The 23,934-nt window shown below is 50.2% G+C and overlaps 2 protein-coding genes across 8 annotated transcripts; one reads left to right on the plus strand and one right to left on the minus strand.

The window, feature by feature from the left end:
- Nucleotides 1-18: 18 nt before the first annotated feature.
- ndufb2 (NADH:ubiquinone oxidoreductase subunit B2) lies at nucleotides 19-6,211 on the minus strand. 3 transcript variants are annotated; one of them, XM_057022380.1, is made up of 5 exons: nucleotides 5,637-6,211; nucleotides 3,486-3,527; nucleotides 758-902; nucleotides 333-408; nucleotides 19-108 (listed from the first exon to the last, which is right to left on the minus strand). In XM_057022380.1, exons 1-4 carry the CDS (start codon nucleotides 5,654-5,656, stop codon nucleotides 334-336), a joined length of 282 nt encoding a protein of 93 aa, XP_056878360.1. In that variant the 5' UTR covers nucleotides 5,657-6,211; the 3' UTR covers nucleotides 19-108; nucleotide 333. The 3 variants fall into 3 exon arrangements, with proteins under 3 accessions (XP_056878360.1, XP_056878358.1, XP_056878359.1); XM_057022378.1 differs by lacking the exons at nucleotides 3,486-3,527; nucleotides 5,637-6,211 and adding an exon at nucleotides 1,075-1,339; XM_057022379.1 differs by lacking the exons at nucleotides 3,486-3,527; nucleotides 5,637-6,211 and adding an exon at nucleotides 1,075-1,339 and having other exon boundaries at nucleotides 312-408.
- Nucleotides 3,936-23,321, plus strand: kmt2e (lysine (K)-specific methyltransferase 2E). Of its 5 annotated transcripts, XM_057022193.1 has the most exons (25): nucleotides 3,936-4,274; nucleotides 9,290-9,499; nucleotides 10,633-10,817; nucleotides 13,548-13,662; nucleotides 13,887-14,116; nucleotides 14,206-14,345; nucleotides 15,028-15,206; nucleotides 15,298-15,336; nucleotides 15,423-15,623; nucleotides 15,730-15,860; nucleotides 15,984-16,101; nucleotides 16,182-16,291; nucleotides 16,380-16,632; nucleotides 17,553-17,651; nucleotides 19,130-19,315; nucleotides 19,401-19,730; nucleotides 19,811-20,110; nucleotides 20,210-20,360; nucleotides 20,443-20,669; nucleotides 20,744-20,800; nucleotides 20,878-21,423; nucleotides 21,553-21,797; nucleotides 21,882-21,961; nucleotides 22,229-22,308; nucleotides 22,383-23,321. In XM_057022193.1, exons 3-25 carry the CDS (start codon nucleotides 10,747-10,749, stop codon nucleotides 23,196-23,198), a joined length of 4,704 nt encoding a protein of 1,567 aa, XP_056878173.1. In that variant the 5' UTR covers nucleotides 3,936-4,274; nucleotides 9,290-9,499; nucleotides 10,633-10,746; the 3' UTR covers nucleotides 23,199-23,321. The 5 variants fall into 5 exon arrangements, with proteins under 5 accessions (XP_056878173.1, XP_056878172.1, XP_056878174.1 ...); XM_057022192.1 differs by lacking the exon at nucleotides 9,290-9,499; XM_057022194.1 differs by lacking the exon at nucleotides 9,290-9,499 and having other exon boundaries at nucleotides 13,551-13,662.
- The last annotated feature ends 613 nt before the right edge of the window (nucleotides 23,322-23,934 follow it).

Consider the following 23,934-nt stretch of genomic DNA (forward strand, 5'->3'; position numbering starts at 1 on the left):
ATATGTGATCACACAGGGTTGTTTTTTTTAAAGTTAAAGGTAACTTTATTAGTCTATGTACAACATGAACAGTTCCAAACTTGTCCAACAGCTTCCATCCTTCTGGATCTGCAAACAGGAATCAAACATTTCATTGATTCACACCACCATAAAGTTTGTTTTAAGTGGAGGATAACTTAAGATAAAAAAAGAGATACTGAGGATCATCTTAAAAAGGATTTATAGTCACAGGACACTGGTCTATTAATCAATTTACAAAGCAAAAATGTGCTTGTTGTCATCATTCCAAACTGAACAGATCAGCATTGTACCTTCAATGTGACAGAAAATACCTCATTCTTCATCATCTGGGGGGATTCCAAGCTCCTCATCTGTCCACTGGGAAGCGTCAGGCCAGGGAAAGTGACCCTGCATAAAGATGAACCTTTCAGTCATCTGACATGGTGGTTTATTCAAGTACAAGATCAATCAAGAGACATCACTGCCCTGTATGGAAGGAGTGATACAAATTTACTCCCATGTTTTGGGTGCATGAGAAAGACGGGTGGACAACCCGACACTTGTGGAGCTTGAAACCACTAAATAGATCGCTACCTAATCAGGTTTCTCACGTAAAACAGTTGCTTAACACTCCGTTTTGTTGTATATCGCCACACCAGCTTTCACTAATTTCACATTTACTCCGTGGACAATTAGGAACTGACAGTTGCTTCCAAATGCAACAAATATTGCTCTTCGGTGGGAATTATGTACTTACAAGAACTGCATCGGGATCGTGCCAAAGGTGCCAGAGGATCCAGAACCACATGGCACCGCTGAGCAGTTCAGACTCGAACTTCTGGTTCTTCGTTAGCTGTGGGTACTGTCTGTACTGAGGCTCAATATGCGGGCCGCCTCCAGCTCTGGGAAACAAAGGTACATTGAAAATAAGATCTAAATAGGCCATAGATTTAAAGCATTCCCATACAATGATAATAGCCGAGATTCATTTGTGAGTTTGACAGGCTGTTAGCATGTCGCTGCTCTAGCATAGCGAGCCTTAGCCAAGATGCTAGCGGGGTTGACGTTGCTCACTTTCTGGTCGGTATTCTCTGTGGACCGCGTATGGCGAGCCGAGATCCCGCCCGGAGGACTCCCAGGACCCTTCCAAAAGAAGACATCGTTGCTTATATCAGAAACAACAGTCCTCTTTGGGGGATCTGCGTTGAGATTTTTGTGATCCTCTGTCCTGCTAGCCAAGGAGTCACCTTCTCTTGTCAATAAACCACCTCCCAATAACGGGAGCTGTGATTGGACGACCTCTGGGTTTCCTTTGTGGTGATTGGTTGACAGGAAGCCGTATTGAAATGACAGCGCCTCCTCAGTTTTCTAGACGACAATGGACCCTAAATGACGGCACTATTCAGTTTTCTTGACAAATCAGCCTGGTAAATACCATAAATTAACATTAATGTGTTTTAGTAAAAAGAATGCCGCCGGTTTCTCTATCAGGGTGTATGAGACCTATGCAGATTAGTATTCTGGTTGTTTATGTATGGTCCTATAAAATGCAACTGCTGGCGCAAATAAAACTAACATTTAATTGTGCTTCATCCCACAGTCCACACAAATCAGAATGTCCCCACTATTTATCATTTAAAAATATTTAAACAATTGAGCAGTTAAAAACAGCAAAATGTGAATAAATAAGTAAACGGAAGTAAATAGAGGTGTGTTGTTCACATTGACCACTAGATGGCGGTCGAAGACAAACAATTCCATCATGCCAACTTTCACTCACATGATTCTCGAATAAATTTAAGTCTTTGGTTAATTTGGGTGTTAATTCAAAGGTGGAAGCAACATGGGTGATTGTGTAACATCAGTGGGGGAAGATAATTTTCTGCTTCTTCCACGAATCAAACCACGGCTGCAGACTGTAGTCCGGAGCGACTCCCGGACACAGACGCGTGCGCACGGACGCGGGCGGCTCGTTAAACAGTCAACTTCTCTCTCGGGATCTGAAAACAGGAAATAATTGCGGCGAGAGCGCGCACGGCGCCGCCACCCACGAGTGCACGACCCCGAGCAAGGCAGTGGAAGAATCCTTGACGCCATCTTGTTCCCGTCCGACGACGCTAGAGGCGTTTTTGTCGGGCGAATTAAGTCCCGTTTGTCGGTCCGAAGCGGGCCGCCGTGTTTGACCCGCCACCGAGGGGGCGCGTTTCGGAGGAGACCGTCTCACCGTCGCCATTTCTGTCGAAAAACCTCGACCCGCGTCGGCGGAGGCTAATGGCGCCTGCACGCGCTGCTCTCCGGTTGCGCCCCTCTCCCCTCTCAGCTCAGAGCCCGCCCACATACCGACTGCATGATGTCATCACAAACCCGAGCGTTCTCCCAAAAATCACCGATTCTCAACGCTATTATTGATCCCCGACCTGGCCGCCATTATCTTTACAATGAAACCGGTTCGACCGCCGCGACCCGAGAACGAATGCGGTCGCTCCGGGAGGCAAAGGAACTCAAGCCCGGGAGACGTGTGCACGCGTCTCTGCATCCCGGCGGATGTTTCCGTCAGCGGCCCGGGCGGACACGACTGGATCGGGCCCGCTTTCGCCTCTGTCCTCCGTCAAGTTTATTGCAAACAACGGGAGAACGCGGTCACCGGCGGCTGCGGCGATCCCGGAGCCTGGCGTGCGCGCATGCGCGGGGGGATGCGGTTAGGGTGGGGGAGGGTCAAGAAATGGAAAGGATGAGAACATCCTCCCTGAACATATGATGTCAAAGGGGTTTCTACACATTTCTGTGGGAGACGGCAACCATGTCACAAAGCCATGCAACTGTCAGGGCGATTCAGAGATTTACGCCTTTATGGCTGTCAAGCATGTGTCCCATCCTCTCCACTTATATGGCCCTTAAATCAAAACAGTTGTAAATTCTAACAAATTTAGTTGAGGCTTGTAAAAAAAAAAGGGGGGGGGGGCATTTTGTTTCTTTTTTTATGCTTTAATTTGTTAGTGATTGTGCAGATTACACTTTTGTTTCTTGTGTTCCGTGGAAACAATGTTCTTGTGCGTTATAAACACAGACATTTGCAGGATTTGCGGCCAGTTCCATTTGTTCATTTAACGTGTTCTTGCATGCTGCTGTTTTTGTCCTTTCATATTATTGTTAAGGTCTAGAGGCTCTGCCTTCCTTATGCCAGTTCAATACACAAAATACTGCTCTTGTGTAAGGGGTTACATAACAGCTTAGTTGCCTCCTACTGTGTCAGATAGCAGATTTAGGTACTTTTTTCAGTGGTGGCTCTAGTAAAATCAAGGATTGGGATCCAAATTAGTCAAATTTCAATTCAGGTGAGCCCTGCTCGTGCTATTCCGGGCCTACTGGCCTACTCAAGAAAACCTTGTCCTGTTCACAGTGGCAAGTAAATGAAAACAACAACAACAACAAAAAACTTCAAAAACACAAATAGGTGTTGATGTTTTTATTTTGAGGCAACGTACCCGTCTCCAAACTGCAGTGGAGTTACCACATCCTTTTTCGCTCTGAAGGGAAGCAGAGGAAACGGGAAACGTCAATTAGTTTAAACAAAACCTCCTGATAAAAACACAGCTGACTAGCACTAGCAACAGAGAAAAGAGAACACAACGCATTAACACACACTCCTGGGCTTCATTGCCGCAGTAAGTTCCCAAAATTCAACCACTATGTTACTTTGTGTGCTGCTATTTACTGTAATACAGCCGCACACGTCATCTTCTGTGCGGCCCAAGATGAATCCAGACTGTGAATGACAGAAATAGCAGTCTACAGATTTGCAGCCCGGGAGCGCGCGCCCGGCGCGGCCACGGCGTCCCTGTGTGTTTGGGCGGGGAGCCCCGCAGTGTGTGAGGGCGGAGCTCGGGCTTAACGACGGGAGGGAGGGGGGCTCGTGGGGGAGGCGGAGTCTCGGCAGTCCTGGCAGAGCCGCCATTTTTGCAAAGGGAAAAGAGACTGATTTGAGGGGATACAATTTCTAAAAGTCGCTGTTCACTATATCTTAGTTCTAACGGTTTCTGAATAATTATTAGTTAAATTCGTGTCACTGCAGCTAACGTAAGACAATGGATTTCTCCCCGGAAAAGCCCGTTTAGAGGACACTTCTGAATACAAACGTTTTAAAGCTTTACCAGGGATCCGCAGTGTGTGGACAGAAGTATTGTTTTGGTTGTAGAAGCTGTGTGGATAGCAACTGGGCTCCTACCCAGGTCCCATTATTTGCTGCACTGACTATCCAGCGTGGACATAAAACGGTAAGTGGACTGCATTTATTGGTCGTTTTAGGAGGAGAACAAATCCGACTTGGAAGGTTGTTGTTGGCTTTAGCTAGCTGGCTAGGCACATCATGCTGATGGCTAACGTAGTTGTAGTATCAGCTGAGGCTAGCCTGCTAGCTAACTGGTCGTTATTTCAGCGTGTCTTGTGGTAAGTCTCTTATCGGCCACATTTGTGGTTTTCAAAATTTGAAAACGTCTAAGTTTCCAATGTAATCGCAACGTTGGCAAGCGTAACGCCAGTAGACTTTTTCCTAGCTAGCGCATGCTACTAGCACCAATTAGCTTGACTTAGAGCAACCAGGGCACTGAATTCGCGTTGATCGTCCGTTAATAAACAAGGCGTCACACAAAGTTACGATGTAAATATGATATTGAAGAACAACAGCAACATTTTCAAAGTGGAATAAGGACAAAGTCTAAAATTGACTCGTTCGCAACGGTCGCTAGGCACGTTGAGCTTGGCATTCAAAAGATCCTGGTAATTTATTGTATACGACCCAGCTTCGAGCAGCAATTAACGTTACAATAAGTAAGTTTGTCCTTAAAATATGTCACGATGGTATGTGCGTTTGACCAGAGCGGGGAGGGGGGCACTTCTTGTTTGGTTTGGCACAGTGACATCTCGGACGGTATTGCGCGGACAGCATTGCGCATACTTTTAGCCCCTTTTTAGGCGTAAATAACTGCGACTTTGAAATGAGCAACCCAGCATTACTCTCACGCCGTTTAACACCCTCGGTCTAACTCGGGTTGCAGACGTAGCTGTCGACCAGGGCGCCCCTTCTTCCGTTGCTTGAATGCCCCGTCCACAACACGGCTAACGCGCACACAATTAGACCGCCTCGCATTTGCTACGTTTAACGTATAACGGTAGCTTTCACCTTGCTCGCTGGGAGCCCAGGTCGCCGTTTCCGTTCGGCCAAATTCCCCACAAAGGCACCGTTCAAAGCTGGAGAACAATGACACGTTAGCAGCCTCGTAGTGATTTAAGGGTGTTTAGTTTGCCCAAACAACCCAAACTGGGATAGAGAATTAAATCTGCCTACATTTTTTTCCAAAGCCATATTGTGTAATGATCGGGTAGTCTCTTTTATAAACAACAATCTGTCACAAGATTATGAGGGATTAAAATTAGCCTCTGTTGCGGAACGGATCTGGCGACTCCTGCTCTGTTATGGTTATTTTAAAGAACATTTTCGACGTGAATCGAGTGTATTGGGTTCAAATACCGCAGGTGTGGGGGAGGGGACGTTCTATTTGGGCATCTCGCCCCGGTCATACAATGTGTTGCCCTCGACTGGCAACTCTGAACCACGCTTTTGCAGTTGATTGTTTTACCTGATCTGATACTTTTCCATGTGTATGCGGAGTCGACTTTGCCTCAAGTGGTTCTTTCGCTCTTTCCTGTCTGCGGCGAGCCAAGAATTAATCCATTCCTTTCGCGTCGGCACTAGCTTGCTTGCTAACTAAATCCACTACGCATTATATCGGCAGCCCCAGTTAGCTTTGAATGTTGCACCCCGTGATTATATTTTGGCCACTTTGCGTCAACATATTCACTACTTTACTTTGCCAGTTTTTGTCTGACTTGGAAAAAAAAACAGGAATTAATTCGATTCTTCCGTCGGTCGTCTCCTTAGGAAGCCATAGCATTTAGCCTGCTACATTTCCAGAGGCCATAGCTGTTCGCGGTTGCTAGCTAACTAGCTCGCCGCCCCAGCTTTCGATGAATTCACAAAAAAACTAAAAGCAGCAACACGGAGACTGTACCGACAGAGTGATACTTGAGGCAGAGTGTGTGAAAGAGGCGATTGAATGCTTTCTTGGGGGATTTTCTTCCCGTGGCGAGGCTCTCCCGGCCACACGATTGTCTCGCCGTCCCGAGAAAAGCGCTCTGAAAATGGCGACAGCAGCAGGGTGTTGTGGTCACATAATAGCAACGTTGTATCCTCCACACCCCTACCGGCAGGACTGACTGCAGCGCCGACACACTCAGGCACCAGCAACTGCACAACACAGGATCTTACACGTTTTACTTTGCGTTCGCCTGAAGATTCATGCCTATAAAAATCCCCTCTTTAGCATCACAATGCTACACTAATGCTACTAAATACTGGAGAGTTGGTCCCGAATCCTCCGTCATAGTAAATGTAACATGCGTCACGGCTCACATTAGCTGTGCTGTCATGGAACGCGTTGGATATTCTGTAAATACACCGATTTATAACTAAAAGTACTACAACGTAAGTCTAAATATGAGCTGCACACTGTTATTGCCCTGCACATTTGACTTAAATTTAGCTCTGTAATCACTAGCATCTCCTAGCATGGCCCAGGTGTTCCCTGCTAATAGTTGACGAATAGCCGTATTAAAGCTGCATTATAACCGTCTGTTTTTATCTGGAGGGAAGGGTTTTTAAGGCAGGGACGAGGTGTTAAAGGAATAGCTGTCTCACACTTTTATCATAGGTTTGTGCTGTCACTGTTCACCAGTGTGTAAAGAGGGGCTGTCCAAGAGTGTCCATGTCAACTTAATGGAGTTCAGCTGCCTCCCAATAGGGTTCAATTTACACATCCTAATAAGTGGCAAAGGGTCTTTCCTTCTGCGGACGCTTTATTATCCCCGGGGCGGCGATGCTTAATGCGTAACACACAGTATCCTCGGCCTCCTGGTTCTAACGCCGAGGTCTTTTGCTCCTCCATACTGGCTCCTTTCATTAGCGCCGGTCTTAAATACTTTAATGGGATGTGTGCCTGCTTGCTTTGTGCAGAATGTATGTTTGTTTGCTTTCTGTGTTGACAGAAACGGCGAAGTGAGGAGAGCTGCCACTCCCCCCCCGGGGGCTGCATGGGCAGGGAAGTTTAGCAGACGTGAGGGAGTCGGAGGTGACACACCTTTCCTGTCCCTCACGCCTTCACGGAGACACTGACACAGTTTAAACAGACTACAAGCCGAGCAGCAGCCTGCATTTTCATCGGTCAGCAGAGACGTGGCAGATTGGCCTGGCATCCATTAGCGTATTGATAGATTGTCAGGCCTGGGTTTTTATCAGCTCCTTGGCTCTTCCAGGCCAACCTGGAGAGGATTCCCTGGGTGTTACACTCTTATCCGTCTCCAGACAATCACCCCCCCCCCCACCTGTGAAACAGTAGCAGCAGTGTTGAGGAAGTTCAAGCCTCTTCCCCACAGCAGCCCTGCCTCTTGTCCCCGGTGGTTTTGGTTTGCATGGTGCCCATGGAGACGGAGCTGCTCAGCCCTGGGACCAGGTATCCCAGGTGGGAGGAGAAGCCGGGGCTCAGGTGACCTGTTTTTGTTCTGCTAGCTGGGCCATAACAGATCCCTCTTAAAACAAGTTCCCTCCCTGACAGGTGGCTCCAGGATTATTGGGGCTGCCTGGCTGAAGCTGTGCGGCGCATCTCTGAGTCCCAGCCCGTATTTACCAAAGCGTTCCTGGGTAATAGCAGCATATGGTAGGATGAGCCAAGTAAAGAGCGTGTGCGCCGTCAATGTTGGTGATGTAACCACACTGTGATTCAGCCGTGAAATTGATCCTCAAACAGTGCTGTAATGGGACCTGAGTGGCTTTTAGCTGTCGTCGACCGTCGCCTCCCGTCCTCCCGCCGACATCGGCGGACGTGCGTAGTTTATTTCTACGTTTCTTGCATCACTTCTCACCAAATCCCAACAGGTTTGTTTATCTTTATATTCCAAACCACACTGGCCCGTAAGCAAGGGTGTGATGGTGCCGGACCGCATCCTCCACGCACGGGGGGGTGCTCTGGTTTAGAGAGGACTGTGTCCCACCGTGGGCCAGGCCTACATTCCATCTGGGTCATGCTTCCTGTATATGTGCCTCGCGTTTGTATAAAAGTTTGTTTTCTCCCTCCGTTTACGAGCTGAGTCATACAGCAAGCTACGAGGATGGTGTGAAGTCACATAAGCTCGGGAGAGGGGGGGGGTCTGCGGGATTTGGTCGGAATCTCGCTTCGTACCGCTCCTCCTACTCATCCAAGAAACATAATCTGGTGAGACTTGGCCGCGAAAAGAATGAAAACGCTCGGATCGGCGGCGATAACCCCGAGGAGAGAGGAAAGCTGCCGCCTGCACGGAGCGAGCGGCGCACACGTTTGCCTTTTACTCCGGCGAGGCTCCATCTTTAAGGCACAGTCATTCCCCACACAATGACGTGACTGTGTCCCCTCGCTCGGGGAGGGCGGGGGGAGAAAGGAGAGGCCGGCTCCCACCATGTGCTCCGCTCTGCCACCCAGAGTCCACCCAGGTTCTGGCTGCATTGTGTCGCCGTCAGACAGACCCCACGTACACCTCCCCCACCCCGCTGCCCTTTGAAACGGCGGCGGCGCTGCGGGCGATTTCTAACCCTGCGACGCCGGGAGCTCCGCTATGTAAGGTGAAGCGTTTCAGCGTTTTCCCCCCCCAGTTTCCCCACCCCTTTCTCATGTGTTTCCATAACAGCAGTCAATAACGGCCAACAGTGGCTTTAAATGGTCTCTGCCTGCCTCCTTGTAATTAGGAGCGGCGACACTCCCCTTCCCCTCCGCTCCAAGTTACAGTCTCCAGGTTTATTTAGGAAATGTACAGAGGAGGGAGAGAAATCCGGCTGGGCGGGGTGACTGCGGACGGGAAAGGGAGGGGGAATTTTCTCCCTTTTTCTTTTCCTTTCTTTGGCTGCGTTTCTCCTCCGTGATGGACAGCTTTTCTCGAGGAAGTAGGAGGAGCGACTCGCGGCACATCTCAGATTTAGTCAGGAATGTTGCCGTGCTAAAATGTGTGCCCCCCCCCCCCCCCCGTTTTCCCACTCCCCTTGTCCATCCCGAGCACGTCTGGCTGGAGCAGAGGAGTGTTCCGAGAGCCTCCTTGTGGAGAGGAATGTTAGGAGCCAGGGCGAGGGGTTATCTGTCTGCCTGTGTTTGGTGGGGGTGGGTATATGTGCGGACACTAGCCTGTGTATGTGTGTGTCTGCATTCCTCAGGAGTGACAGCAGGATTCCCTGGGCAAAGCGGAGACAAAGCCGGGAGGATGAGGGAGCAAACACGCTCCTTTGAAGGGCCGTAGCTGGAACATGCCGAGCCTCTGATAGCAGAGCAGGAACCGTCTGTTTGGCAGACTGAGGTGTCCTTGTGAAGTGTTCAGCCTGGTCAGACGCCAATGTAGCGGAGACTGGCGTAGAATCATTTTAAAGGTAATTCCCATCAATCGCTGGCTGGCTGCAGGACCTACGGGTCTCTTTCCTCCCGCTCAGGCCCCAGGCTGACAGCTGAAGTTCTCACCAGTCAAGTTGCTCTGGGTAGTGAATTCAAACCAATTGGAAGGTTAAACCAGCAGCCCTGACAGCTAACTTGATAACCAAACGCAGTTTTCCTGGAGAGAGACGAGCTGGAGCCGCGGCGGGCCAGTTCCTCGTAGACATGCTTGGACAGGTGTCCTCTCCACTGTATGTTATTACAAGCTAGCATGCGATTCCCACACACACAATACACCCGCGAACCCAGCCGGCTCCGTCGGCGAGCCCAGAGCTGCGAGCTGAGCTTTTGTTTGGCTCCAGTTTGCCTGAGCATGCAAAGGTGTGACCTGCAGCCTATTTGGTCTGGGCATCTGCGCCTCCCCGCTAATCCCGCTTATCACCAGAGCTGTGTGCATCAGCGCCAGCCGCACTGACACATATGTTCCCCCATTCACATCGGCCTTTTGTATCATTTATCAGTGCACCAGCCTCCTACTACTGCAACACCACCCTGGCTGCCTGACACCAAATGTAATAAATTATCAATCAAGCCATCTTTCTGCTGCTTTTTCAGAACAGGGAGCTTAGCGTTATCACAAATGTTCTGTGAATAAGGATGAAGGGGCGGTGTTGCTTAGATTAGAGCTGTCCTCCTGGGTCGACGGGGAAAAATGGCCCCTGTGTGCGTGTGCGTGCACGTGTGTGCAGTTGCCTTCTCCTTTCATGGCGGCCAGTTGCCGTGTTCTCTTGCTCCCCTTTGTGGGAGTTTCCTCACAGTGCAACCGGAGCAATCCGAGCTGACGCTGAGCAGAGGTCACATTTAGATGCAGCTCAAAATTCACCTTTACAGCGTTCTAATCCAGGTTTGATCCGTTACCAACCTCGATCGATCACATTCTCAGAAGGGAAATGACATTGCTGTTCTCTGAAAGTATGAATCATGCGTTTCCTCACATGGAAATCCCCTGTTTTCACTGTCATCCTTCGCCACATGTGAAATGTTTTGTTCAGTGCCACCATTGGATCCACACATGCTTTAACGCCTTTTCCCCTCTTCTTGTCTCCGTTTCCCCGACCTCCTGCGCGAACAGGCCTTGTGGATGCACTTAGATGTCTGCAATGACTGCTGTGGCTGGCATGCCTCAGTGTTTTGGACTCCCATTCTCTGGACTCAGTAGGACAAGAACTGATCAGCAGAGAACGTCATGAGCATAGTCGTCCCAGTGGGGGTGGACACAGCAGACACCTCATACCTGGACATGGCTGCAGGCTCAGAGTGAGTAACGCACGTCCACACGCCACCTCATTCATTCTGATTCATTTCCTTATTTGACTCGGAGAAGCCTTTGCAAGACGTGCAGTCTGATTTTTCCAACGCCGTTTCCTCTCTGCTCTCATGTTTGTTTCGCTTAGCGTCACTCTCAACGCTTCTTTTTTTTTTTTTAAATTCAAAATATTTCTCCCTTGATTTGTCTGAACATGCCTGGTACAGCGCTGCTGGCAGCTCTTTTTATTTCCCCTCATTCCATATGGATGACCCATGTGTACAAACTTACTCTCATGGAGAAAGGAATGCTTTATTTAGCGCCACTTCCTCCTATGACATCCCCTCATATCTGCACAGGAGTAAACGGGATGCAATTCCTGATGGTATTCTACAGTGTGAACGTGGAAGGTGCGCACAGACGGCTGTGATGCACAGAGTCATGGCAACAGGGCTGCTTCTCCTCCTCTTCTCAAGGGCATTGCCACGTTGTTGTTTTTTTTCCCGGTCAAATAAAACGAAGCAAGAGGTTGTTGTCTGAATGAAGATAACACACGTCATAAGTTAGGAGGGGTTCCTGTTCCTTTAAAGAAAGACAGCCCTCCCCGTCGGCTTGTGTTGCCATGGTTTCTGCCCCTCCATCCCCTCCCTTCCCTGTGCACTGCGCACAGCCTGTTGCCATGGTCACTGGCCTGAGTGACAGGTGGCTCTCACTTAGACGTGGCTCCTTAAACTGTCCCGCTGCTCCCCCCTCCGCCTCGTTTTTGCCCGTCTTGCTCTGCACATGTCACCTGCTGCGGGTTTCAACGCAGATAAGCTTGGACCAGGCTTCTACCTGCTGGTGAACAGGTCCAGACCCTCCAGGCACGCGCTCGTTTCTCTAAAGCATCGAATGTTCGCTAGCCGGTCCTGGAGCAGTAACGCCGGCTGCTCGCCATCCAAACGGAACCGCGTCCTCTCCTCGTCCCTCCCTGAAGTATGCAGCAGCGTGACCAGCTGTTGGCTGATGCGGCGTGCCTCTCCATAGTGACACAGAGCCTGGCGTGCGCGCACACGCAGCCACGTAGTGTTGCCATGGCAGCAAGCGGGAGCTCTTTAGGAGCGAAGGCGTTGCCTCTGGCGGTGCTGCTCTTTTCCGTCCTGCTGGTGATCTGTCCATTCTGCTGCTTCACCCCCTCTCAGGTGTTTCAACCACTCTGCGACTGTTCAAATTCAGCACCCTCAAAGATTAAAACCCTCTTTTCCTGCATCCATATGCATACGTGTCCCATCTGCAAAGCCCATGAATGATACAAGTGCTGCGCTCCGCTCACATACATTCAAATGCACTGGCTTTCTTCTCTCTGAGCAGACCTGTTTGTTTACTTGCTGACTTTTGTCTGTTGTTATGTCTTGACTCGTCTATGCCCAGATCACTATTATCCAAACTTATGTGTAAATGTACGATCTCCTTATAAATCCACATGTTGTATATAGAAACCAGTCAGGAGAGCGAATAAGAATGAGTGGGATTTTTAAATCTTTTCGTCAGGCCGTCTTCACACACGCAGACCAATTCACCCACGTGAAACTCAATCTCTTGTGCACACCCGCACAGAGCCACTGCACACACCTTCGCCTGGTATCCACCTCTCGAACTCTTGCATGCACTTACGTTTTCACTTTGACGGCGAACTTGAGCGGCAGCGCACACAGGAAGTGTTACACATTTCTGTCTCTGCATGCTGCAACACTTAGGAGCTGAGAAGAGCTCACAGGTACTGTACCAGCACTTTGAAGGTATCTTATTAAGAATGGAAATGGCTAAAAGAGAAAATTCATGTTTGACGTGTGAGGAAGCTTCAGGTCGGGAGTTGGAATGAAAGCAATGCAGCGCGGCGTGTTCAGGCTTTGTGCCCATAAATGACTGGTTCACTTCAGTTGGGAGTTTGTTTTTATGGTTGGGTAATAGACGCGGTGAAGTTTGATTTATTGTTTTTAGATGTGAGTGTTTTGAGTGAATTTGTAGTCACTTTGACCTTGAAGCCGTTTACAAGAACGGACTAAAGAGGACGGCAGTTTGCCCAGTAAAGCTACACGTTTCTCTCAGATGCTTTTTCAGTTGCTCTCTTAAATTCCCCTTCCTCTTCTTCCTCTTCCTATCTTTCTTTGTCAGTTTTGCCCGTTTGCTTTACTCGTCCCTTCAGAGCCAACCCTTCAGCAACCGAAGCTTGATTCGTGTTATAATAGCCAGGGTGGGTTGGTCTTAGACAGCAACAGACTTTGTTCACAGCATTGTTATCGTTGGGAGAGTGGATATACTGGTTTGACACTGGTTGCATATTGTTTGGTATCAGTAAGGAGATGTTACGTTAGTTTTCACTGTCTGTTCTGGAGATGTGGGTTTATCTGACTTTACCCCCCCAAAGTGCGTAATGAAATTCAGAATCTTGAATCTTTTACTGAATAAAATGTGTCGGTTTTAGTTGGCCAGCTCGGTCAGGAGCTGCTGAAGAGGAAGAACAGTGTGCCAAGTGAAAGGCACGTGTGCTGAAATAGTGTACTAGCAAAGAGCTGCACAAATATAGGAAATACTCACGTTAACTCCCTGTGATTGGACTTGCTCTGAACTTTTCTGTCTTCTTTATTGCAAGTTTGTATCACATTCATCGTCTGTGTCTTGTGTGTTTAAAGACAGGTTACTTTGTGTCCCCATATTAGCGTTTCTTTAAACGATGTATTTATTAGTTATTGTTTGCTCAGCAGACCTGAATCGGTGGAGGCCAGCCCTGTGGTGGTGGAGAAGTCCAGCTACCCTCACCAGATCTACAGCAGCAGTTCTCACCATTCCCACAGCTACATTGGCCTGCCTTATGCTGTGAGTACTCCACTTCCTCAACCTTTCAGAAAATAGCGGGGCATATATTGACCCCTCCCTCCCTGTTAATCATTGTACGGACATCTTAACTTATATTAACCTTTCAGCTCAAAACATTGACATGTAAATGGAACGCCTTCCTGTTTCCTTCTACTGGAAATAAAGCTCTAGTTTAGTCAGTCGTCATTAATAAACACAAAACTTTTCTTCCGTCCTTTGTTCAGGACCATAACTATGGCGCACGGCCCCCACCTACGCCGCCAGCCTCCCCTCCTCCCTCCATGTTGATCCGACAAGGAGAGGGAAGTCTGTTTGTTCCTGGAGGCCAGGATGAAGCATCCCGTGGCACCACACTCAGCACTTCAGAGGATGGCAGCTACGGCACTGATATCACCCGGTGCATCTGTGGGTTCACCCACGATGACGGCTACATGATCTGCTGTGATAAGTGCAGGTGACTTTCTGGTTTCGCCAATGAGGATCGGCCCAGGACGCATTCAGCGCTCCCCAAACGTTGTTATTAACATCTCTCCTCTTTTTTAGCGCCTGGCAACATATAGACTGCATGGGCATCGACAGGCAGAACATTCCTGAGACTTACCTGTGTGAGCGCTGCCAGCCGAGGCATCTGGACAGAGAGAGGGCCATCCTGTTGCAAACCAGGAAACGGGAATGTTTATCTGGTAATTATATCCACATGCTTCCACAAATGTTGGTTTTTTTTAAAGTTTATCTTCAACAAAGGTTTACAAATGAGCCAGTTGCTCTGTTTTATGGCCTGTTTGTAGTTTATTGTGAGCAGAGCAAGTTTCTAGGTTGGGTCAGGGTGCAGCATTGTAAAATTCACCAGGTCTGAGCAGGGGGCACAGCGACACCTGCTGGACAAAAGGATGAAGGCTCTGCTCTGTAATATTACCTGCCTCATGCATTTATTTACAGTTGGCAAGAAATTTCACCTCTGCGAAGGTGGTGATGTGAAGGCAGTGTTTCATTTCATCCAGTTGGAAAAATAAAAACTTATGAACAATTCAATTTTCAGGAAATCATAGTGGGCAAAGAGAGAGGGGCTTTGATCATTAAGCTCTCTCAAGTTCCTTGATTCTCAAATCAATATCATGGTCTGTAATCTGTCGCCTAAATGAGCAATCCTTTCACTAACCCTCGCGTACAAGACCAACAATTTCCATTGGCAGACAAACTGGTATTCCAGTTAATGGGAGTATTAGTTTTGTTTGTAAGTCACAATATGTTGGGAAATGAGCTGCTTGGTGGAGTTCTGCACTCTTGAGTGCTTTGTTTCTTGTAGAAACCTCAGCTTATTAGAGTTGCACTTCCTCCTTATAATGCTCGTACATATTGATTTAGATGGAGACACCAGTGCTACGGAGAGTGGAGATGAGGTTCCGCTAGAGCTCTACTCCACATTCCAACACACGCCTACCACCATCCTGACGACTGGAAGACTCGGCAATAAGCAAGCTGATAAAAAACGCAAAAAGAGCGGCGATAAAGAGCCTCCAGCATCTGCAGCCCGAGCAAAGAAGGTCAGATTTCATAGAGTAACTACAGTAAAATCAGCTGCAGCACATCATGCATATTTAATCAGAAGTTTACATGTTTTTCCACCTGTGCTAGGCTTTCAGAGAGGGATCCAGGAAGTCTTCCAGAGTTAAGGTACTCCACACACTCCTGAATTCAGGCTTTTCTTCCCACCATAATCGATAGCAGCAGCATGTTTACAGGCTTTTTGCCTTTCTTAGGGTGCAGCTCCAGAGCAGGAGCCAATCGAGCACCCTTCTCTGTGGGAGAGCAAGATCAAGACCTGGATGGAGCGGTATGAGGAGGCCAGCAGCAATCAGTACAGTGAGGATGTCCAGGTCCTCTTACGTGTTAAAGAACAAGGTGATGGCAAGAGCCTAGCCTATAACACCCACCCTGCCTCTTTCAAACCCCCCGTGGAGGTAATAACAGGCACCTGAGCACACCCATCCACAACAGTGGCAGCAGTTTAATAGCTCTGAGCACAGAAAGCGCAGTATTTATTTCATGTGTGACTGTCTTTGCCAGAGTCAAGTCCAAAAGAACAAGAAAATCCTCAAGGCGGTGCGGGACTTGGCCCCAGACTCCCTGATCATTGAGTACAGGGGAAAGTTCATGCTCCGGCAGCAGTTTGAGGCCAATGGATACTTCTTCAAGAGGTCAGGATGCCGCTCTCCATAGATAGCTTTGTTTTTGCCTTTGCCATGATCCGAAATCCAATAATCATCCATTTGAGACGTGTCTCCGTGCACCAACCTTTTCCCCCATTCCTTCCATTTCAGGCCGTACCCTTTTGTCTTGTTTTACTCTAAATTTGATGGGCTGGAGATGTGTGTAGACGCCCGCAGTTTTGGAAACGAAGCACGGTTCATCCGACGCTCCTGCACCCCCAACGCCGAAGTAAGAATGATAATGACTCTTAACCATCAGGGTTAATGTAGCCATATTGCCTGGTTTTAATACTAATTGCTTCCCCTCAGGTACGGCACGTCATTGAGGACGGTATGCTTCATTTATACATCTACTCCTTGAGGCCTATCTCCAAGGGCACAGAGATCACCATCGGATTTGATTTCGACTACGGCAGCTGGTGAGCTATCAAGAACGAATGTAGCAGCACAGAAATGAGGCATTTCAGTAGCTATTAGCATTGTAATGACATTTTCTGCTCATCTCAGTAAATACAAGGTGGACTGTGCCTGCGTGAAGGGGAACCACGAGTGCCCAGTGCTCAAGCACAACCTGGAGCCCACAGAGAACCTGGGGGCCGGAGGCAGGCGCAGGGGGAGCCGCAAGGACAAGGAGATGGTCCGGGAGGACCAGGGCCAGAACCAGAACGCAGGCATCGACGGAGAGGGCAAGGGGAAGAGCGTGGGTGACGGCAAGCAGAGGAAGCTCTCTCCTCTCCGCTTGTCCATCTCTAACAACCAGGCAAGACCACTTTCACCCTCCCAGTTACTCGTTGAACCCTCTGAACTTGCGTTGAGAACATGAATGCCCGGGATCCATGCATGCAGTTTGCCTTTTGGTCTTTGTGAAATGTTACATGCATGTTTTTTCAGTGTCACTTCTGTTGCTCTTTAATTCTCCCATCATCCCTTTAGAAAACCTACAATTTATTCCAGTAATTTTGGTTCTACTCACGACACCCATGTTTTGCTTGTGTTTACTTGCATTTTCTTCAATTGAAACCAAAAGATGCAAACTTTAAATGCATTTGCTTCATTAAGCCGTACGAGTGTTTCTGCCTCACCTGCAGGGTTTTTAAAAACCCTTTTTCATGGTGGTGCCGCGGTCTGTGCCGTGAAAGAAGGTTCTGGGTCTTGGTGATTTTGTGCAGGTTCCCTGTCAGACCAAAGCCAGAAGAATAGATGAACTCTGTAAACCATGCAGGGGGGATGTTTGTTTGGTTGTTTCTGTCAGTGGCAGCACTGATGGTGGTGGAGTTGATGAAGAATCAGAGTTTTGCTTGATTAAAGATGCAGAACCCTGACGGTTTGTACACATCATTCAAACGGTGCTGTGCTGTAGCAGCATAACTGATGGGGAGCAGGTGTCGGCTAGAAAAGGGAAAAACGCAATACAAATGGTTCATCTTGGGAGGAGCACACACACTCCCACACTCTCACAACCACATTGTCAGGAGTGTGAAGCAATAATTCTATTGCGCATGGAATTACCACAATATAACAGTGAGTTATCTACCATGTATGTTTCAGATGAGCCCCCCTGCTCCTTTCCCTCCCCCTTCTCACTTTCTTTGCCCTCCACTCTGTTGTCCCTCTAGTCTGTAGCCAGACTGATTGATAAGCCATGATAAAGCGCCATACCCCGCTCCTCTCCTCTTACAGGATCCTGAGTTATATGAGGATCTAGAAGACAAAACCTCCGTTAGCAATGAAGTAGAGATGGAGTCAGAGGAGCAGATTGCTGAGAGGAGGAGGAAGATGGTAAGTGTGCCAAGCTAGGGGCTATAGCTTTTTTTGTCATGCAGCCACCTAGCCGAAAGAGCAAAATAAAACTCTCCCCTGCTGCTCTCGTTGCATCTTAAACTTTTTTTTTGCACTACGGGTGCTGCGGCTTGAATAGGAGCAGCTCTTCCCAACCTCCTTTCCATTAAACCACCCTCCTCTTCATCACTCATCTTCTGCTTGTCATCCCGCCTCTGTTGCTCTGTTTTTCTTTTTCAACTTTTCAGTAATGTTGTTTTCCTCTCGTTCGTTTCACTTTCTTTCCAGCATCTGAATCAATTAAACGCCCTTCATACATGACGGCGACACACTCTGCTGTCCGCGGAAACGTGCGCCGCGGCCTCGTGTTACAGTGTTACAGCGGGAGGCTAGTTCTCCTCCAGAGTTTGAAATGTGCAATTACTGCTTCAGCTGCTCATTTTTCTTATCTCTGAGAGATGGATCAAACACACTGGCACACTCTCACTGTGGAAATTACCCTGCAGTCAGCTTCATTTCACACGGCGGACCCAAGGTGCAAAGTGCTGACTCATCTTTGGCCAACATTCAGCTCTCTAATCGACCAGAGATGGTTACAAAGACGAAGGGGGCACTGATGCGGCTGGAGGAGTGGCCACAGAGCGTGGAGCTTGTTGCCAGGGCTGTATTGACTCGGGTTGATCCAATAGGATTCTTTCTATATAGTGATTCGGGAGAGAGGGAGCTTTTGCTGCTGGAGTATAGAATCCCTCCAAAAAATGATCAAAACATGAAGTCGATGTATGTGAGTGTTTTAAAACTGCCACCACAAGGTTCAGGAGAGTTGACAGCAGTGTGTGGACAGGGCTGTTTCCTTATAGTGTGACCTAGCTGTTAAGACTTGTGTTTTCTTAAGTAAGTTGGATAAAACAAAGTGTCTTTTGTAGGTATTTATATCTATTACGCTGATTCCAAGTCTTATTTTCACCCTGTTTACTCAACCTTATTTCTAGTGAATTTCTCATTGTTGTTGGGGTGTAGCATTCAATTATAATACCTTTTTTTGCCAGACCTTTAACCTGGCCCTTAGTTGATATGACTTTTAAAAACAAAAAATTAAACCCAAAAGAGCAGCATATATGCAGAGAACATTTTCCATTGTTGGAGACATTTACTGAACTACCATGGTTCTCTGATTTTTGGATAAGTTGTAGCATAAAATACAGCCCAGGAACAAGTGAAAAGCTGCTGAACCCACCTTGTGTGCGAAGCTTTAATTCTGGCTGTTTCTCCTGTTGCGTACCAGTACAACCACTCGTATCCTTTCCTGGTTTCTCTCGGCCGGTCTGCCCTTTTTTGTCCTGTATAATTGTGAAAGCTTGGGGTTACATCTGCTCCTCGTTGCCTGCCCAACATGGCGTGTTGCCACCTCCTGGAGTTATACTCTGACTGACTTGCCTGTCTTTCCTCTGCGGAACGCACCTTCTGTCCGTCTGCAGACTCGAGAGGAGAGAAAGATGGAGGCCATCCTTCAAGCCTTTGCACGAATGGAGAAGAGGGAAAAGCGCAGGGAGCAGGCGCTGGAACGAATCGGCAGCATCAAGTCGGAGGTCGGCACCCGCAGTGACATCAAGGAGGAGCCTCCAGCCATACCAGACGCAGCCGACTCTCCAGCTGTCATGCAGGTGAGAGATGGTGGCTTCTCTAAGACTCGTACAGGACGCTAAAGCTCTGCTACACGAGTGTTAAATACACACCTGTTCTTTCTAGCCAATACTGGAGGTCAAAGAAGAGCCAGGGTTAAAACCAGCCAAGGTCAAAGCCTCAAGAAACAGAAAAAGTTTCTCCAGGAACCGCACACACATTGGTCAACAGCGCCGGCGAGCCCGAACAATCAGCACTTGTTCCGACCTGACCCCTGGCTCTCCGCTCGAGCCGACGGAGCCTCCCGCCAACGAAGCCCCTGAAGGGGAACCGCCCACTGCCCCAGAGCCAGAAACTGTCTCTGTCCAACCCCCAGAAAGCAGCCCTCCCCAGAGCAGCTCACCTGCACCCGACAGAACCCGTACTGGGAGCGGCAAGAACTTCAAAACTAAAAAGGTAAACCTATCGTTCTGTTTTCAGAACGTCACAACTGCCGCTCTAAGACGAGGGCTGATAAACGTTTGTTGTTCCAACAGCACTTTGTGAGTGAGTGGGTGGGAGAGAAGCAGCAGGACCGAGGCGCCGTGAGAACCCCTGAGCCGGCCCCAGAGAGGCCGCTCAGAATAAGCAGTGACCCCGAGGTTCTGGCCACGCAGCTGAACGCCCTGCCAGGCATGGCGTGCTCGCCGCAGGTCTACAGCACACCCAAACACTATGTCCGATTCTCGTCACCATTCCTGGCCAACCGCAGCCCCACCACTCCCGGAGTCCCCACTGGGAGACGGCGTTCAAGAGAACTGGCAGAGACGCCGCCAACCACTGGGTCCTGCAAGAAGGTATGAGCTTCAGAAAGGGGCTCCATGTCGATCCCTCCCGGTCAGTAGTATTAAACTGGTAGTTTATCCACATTTACTGAGTCTTTTTTTTAATTTCAGCGGTGGTTAAAGCAGGCGCTGGAAGAGGAGGGCTCCACCAGCCCAGTGAGACGACCAAGCCTCCTCATGCCCTGTGAGGGTCCTCTCAGCCCCTCGATCAACGGCGACTCCGACAGCCCTTTGCCCTACAATGGCACCTGCTCGCTACCAGGTAGTCTGTTGTGAGCATCAGTTTCACAAATGCATGCTGGGTAATTATGAGACTGCGCTAATACCACCATCTTCCACCCCAGAGTTGCCCACACCTTTGAAAAAGCGACGGTTGAGTCCTTTAGATGCCTGTATGTCTGAGAGCTCCACCCCCTACGGCTCGCCGTGTGCCACACCCACCAGAGCAGACCAGTCCGAGATGCCGGCGACCCCTGTCTTCATGGCCACGCCCCCACGCCCTCGAGTGGAGGAGATGCATACGGAAGCCCAGCCCAGCACCCCAACACGGATACTTAATACCCCTGTAGAGGTAAAGCAGACTGAGATGACCACGTTGACGTGTGCTGACCAGCCGCACTGACTGACGCTCTTCTGGTTCTTTAGACCGAGTCATCAGTAGAAAACTCGCCAGAGATCAGTCGAAAGCCCAGCGTTCAAGAGGTGAGTGAAGTCATCAGAGATGATGGTTATTTTTGAAGCGCGGCGACTTTAACACGACTCCATCCCTCCTTCCGTAGGCCGATCGTCCTCCTACGTTGGTTCCCTCTCCCTGTGTCAGGGTGACCAGTTTGGATGGATCCCAGACAGACGCCAAGGTGTTGGTTCCTGACAGCCCCCAGCCTCCAGCTGCCGAGTCTTTGGATGGTGGAGAGGACAGAGCTGATGGAGGGGTTCTGGAAGCCAGTCTGGAGGTCTCCTCGTCCGCAGAAACATGTGCTTCCTCGTTTCCTGGCTGGATAAAAAGTCCAGACCGAGGCTTGACTGGACCAGCTGGCCTGAACTTTTCACCAGTCAATTCAAACCTAAGGGACCTCACGCCCTCACACACCCTGGAGCCTCTGGCAGCTCCCTTCAGGCCAGAGGCTGCTGCTGGGGCTGCAGCAGGGTCTGCAGCAGGGGCGGGGTCGCTGGTTAACACCCCAGCCCCATTCAGCGAAGGCCAGGGGCAGCTGTTTTATCCCAGCTCCGAGGACGCAGGTTTACTCGCCTTCTCACGCTCTCTGAACGTAGAAGGAAGTGGCGATGGAGGAGGATCATCGCACAATCCCCCACAGAAGAAAAAGGTAATGACTGTCATTGGAGAGCAAGTCCTTGGCATCTTCATACTGTACCCACATCTGGCTGACTGCTGCCCTCTGCTGGTGTGTCACGGTACCGCCTTTGTTCCTGACTTCTTCTTTTTCCGTTTCCAGGTTTCCTTATTGGAATACAGGAAACGGCAGCGCGAGGCTCGACGCAGCGGCTCCAAGACAGAGTGCAGCTCCCCCGTTTCCACCGTGCCACCTTTGACCGTGGACGCCTTCCCCGTCGCCCTGGAGAGCAGCAGCGAAGCTCCCCCGCCCACAGCTGTGTGCAGCACCGTCGTTGTAAAAGAGCCTCAGCTGAATGAGGAGACGGACGCAGCTGGAGAGAGAGGAGAGAAGGAGGAGGGACAATGGTAGAAACCCGCTGTCTGCTTAGTTTTTACATTCATTTACGCTGTTGTCGTGACATAAACGATGATTTTCCCTGTTGTGTGCAGGACGTCTTCCACGTCAGTAGAGCAGGCGCGCGAGCGCAGCTACCACAGAGCTTTGCTGCTGAGCAAAGACAAAGACACAGGTGAGAATAAAGATGTTTCTTTCACTTGACAGGAGAGGTTTTCAGGGGAAATATTGAGATATTACAGGCATTGTGGTGCCAGCTAACCCTATAGTTAAGAGTTAGCATAGCATAAATCATGCCAGTGAGAACGGTCCTGTTGGCTAGTTGTCATGGTTTCCACCTTACGCAGGTTGACCACCGTTCTGCTGCTCTTTCTTTGACTGTCTCTTGTGCGTATGCTAAGCTAACCTTATTGATAGTCCTGATTTTCCTGCCTTCTTGTAGACACGGAGACAGAAGGCGGAGACGCGTCAGCCCTGAGAGACTGCCCGTCTCCAAATGTCCAGAAGACCCCGACCCAGACGGTGAGCTTGAGTTGTCAGACGTTGGGGCCCCGCCCGTTCGCTCAGGTGTGTAACGGTGTCTCTCTGTGCCGCAGCCCTGCTCTCCTGGTCCTCTGTCTCAGCCTCCAAGTCGTCCAACCAAGGATGACGAGAGCGACAGTCAATCTCGGGCGGCGAATCCGACCAGCAAGCCGGCCGGACCTAAGGCGACCCCCCTGACCCCCACAAAGCTGCATCCCACACCTTTACCCTCCTCCCCTGTCCACTACCCCGCGCCCACCCACCTCCACTCGCCCAAGCCTCAGCCTCAGGGTTCTCCCTACCGCAGCCAGAGGGCGCTGTTTTCTACTCAGACTCAGAACCAACCACAGCAGCAGGCTCCGCCTCCTGGACCTGCTCCTTTCCCCCAGTACAGCACACAGAGCGCTCCGCCGCCCCCTCCCCCCCCACCCGCACCTCCGGCCTCCGCAGCCTATTTCTCCACCCCCAGCCCCTCACCCTCGGGACCTTTTCCTGGATTCAAAGCTACGGTCACTCCCCCTTACCCTCCCGGATCCCAGCCACTGATGCAGACTCTCCCCCACAGCGTACACTATCAGAGCTCCGCTGCCCCACCGCCACCCCCCCCCCCCCCCACCCGCACCTCCGGCCTCCGCAGCCTATTTCTCCACCCCCAGCCCCTCACCCTCGGGACCTTTTCCTGGATTCAAAGCTACGGTCACTCCCCCTTACCCTCCCGGATCCCAGCCACTGATGCAGACTCTCCCCCACAGCGTACACTATCAGAGCTCCGCTGCCCCACCGCCACCCCCACCCCCGCCCCCCCCCCCCCCCTCACCCGATGTCCGGCCCCACTCTACTGCATGTCAACATGCAGCCCCCTCCCATCCAGCAACACCAGCTCATGCTGACCACTGCCCCACCACCTCCTCCCCCGCCACAAGGACAGAACCCCCAACAGCAGCCCCCTCCTGGTGGCAGCACCCTGTTGTCCCTCACCCCTCCACCCCCGCCTCCTCCGCCTCCCCCCCCCGCCCCCTCGACAAACACCCCAATTCAGCCCCACCACTTTCAGAACTTAGGGGGTTTTCAGCCTGCATTGTTGCACCCAGGTGCCGCTGCCAACCCGTCAGTGCCCCCATCCACCTACCCCCCACCTCTTCAGCAGACTGGACTGCCTCCACCTCCCCCTCCTCCCCCCCAACAGACTCAACAGGGCCAGGTTCAAGCCGCTTCCTCCCAGATGCCCTCTGGGACCCGCGGGGCCCCTGCGTCCTCGACCCCCTTCCACAGCTCAGGGTACCTGAGCACAGGGTGGCACTGACGGCACTCTCCCAGCAGCCCCTGAGAACCTGTCCGGGGGGGGGGGGGGCGTGTACATTAGCTGTAGATATGTTTTCTATGTTCCTGAACACACGGCCAGTGGAAAAACAGTTGGGTTAGATTCTTTAAACCACAAAACAAGGACAAACATTTTTAGAGAAAAGAACAGTGACCGATCTTCAAAACAAACTGTTAAATGAAGATGGACGTTGCTCCCCAGGTGCTCACAGCCCCCCCTGTGTCTCTGCCCCCTCCTCCTTTTATATATCACTCTCCAGAGGAGAGGAGTGCTCTCCTGTGTCCTGATGTAACACCCCTGCACTT

Source organism: Takifugu flavidus, chromosome 22 (genome assembly GCF_003711565.1).
Source record: "Takifugu flavidus isolate HTHZ2018 chromosome 22, ASM371156v2, whole genome shotgun sequence".
NCBI classification, from domain to species: domain Eukaryota; kingdom Metazoa; phylum Chordata; class Actinopteri; order Tetraodontiformes; family Tetraodontidae; genus Takifugu; species Takifugu flavidus.

Excerpts from the sequence above, each read along its gene's own strand:
- ndufb2 (XM_057022378.1), bottom strand. The coding sequence starts at position 1,160 with ATGTCTTCTTTTGGAAGGGTCCTGGGAGTCCTCCGGGCGGGATCTCGG. Across the intron at positions 903-1,074 it reads CAGAGAATACCGACCAGAAA|AGCTGGAGGCGGCCCGCATA; the intron begins GTGAGCAACGTC and ends TTTGTTTCCCAG. Across the intron at positions 409-757 it reads ACGATCCCGATGCAGTTCTT|GGTCACTTTCCCTGGCCTGA; the intron begins GTAAGTACATAA and ends ATCTTTATGCAG.
- kmt2e (XM_057022193.1), top strand. The coding sequence starts at position 10,747 with ATGAGCATAGTCGTCCCAGTGGGGGTGGACACAGCAGACACCTCATAC. Across the intron at positions 14,117-14,205 it reads ATCTGCTGTGATAAGTGCAG|CGCCTGGCAACATATAGACT; the intron begins GTGACTTTCTGG and ends CCTCTTTTTTAG. Across the intron at positions 21,424-21,552 it reads ATCCCCCACAGAAGAAAAAG|GTTTCCTTATTGGAATACAG; the intron begins GTAATGACTGTC and ends TTCCGTTTCCAG.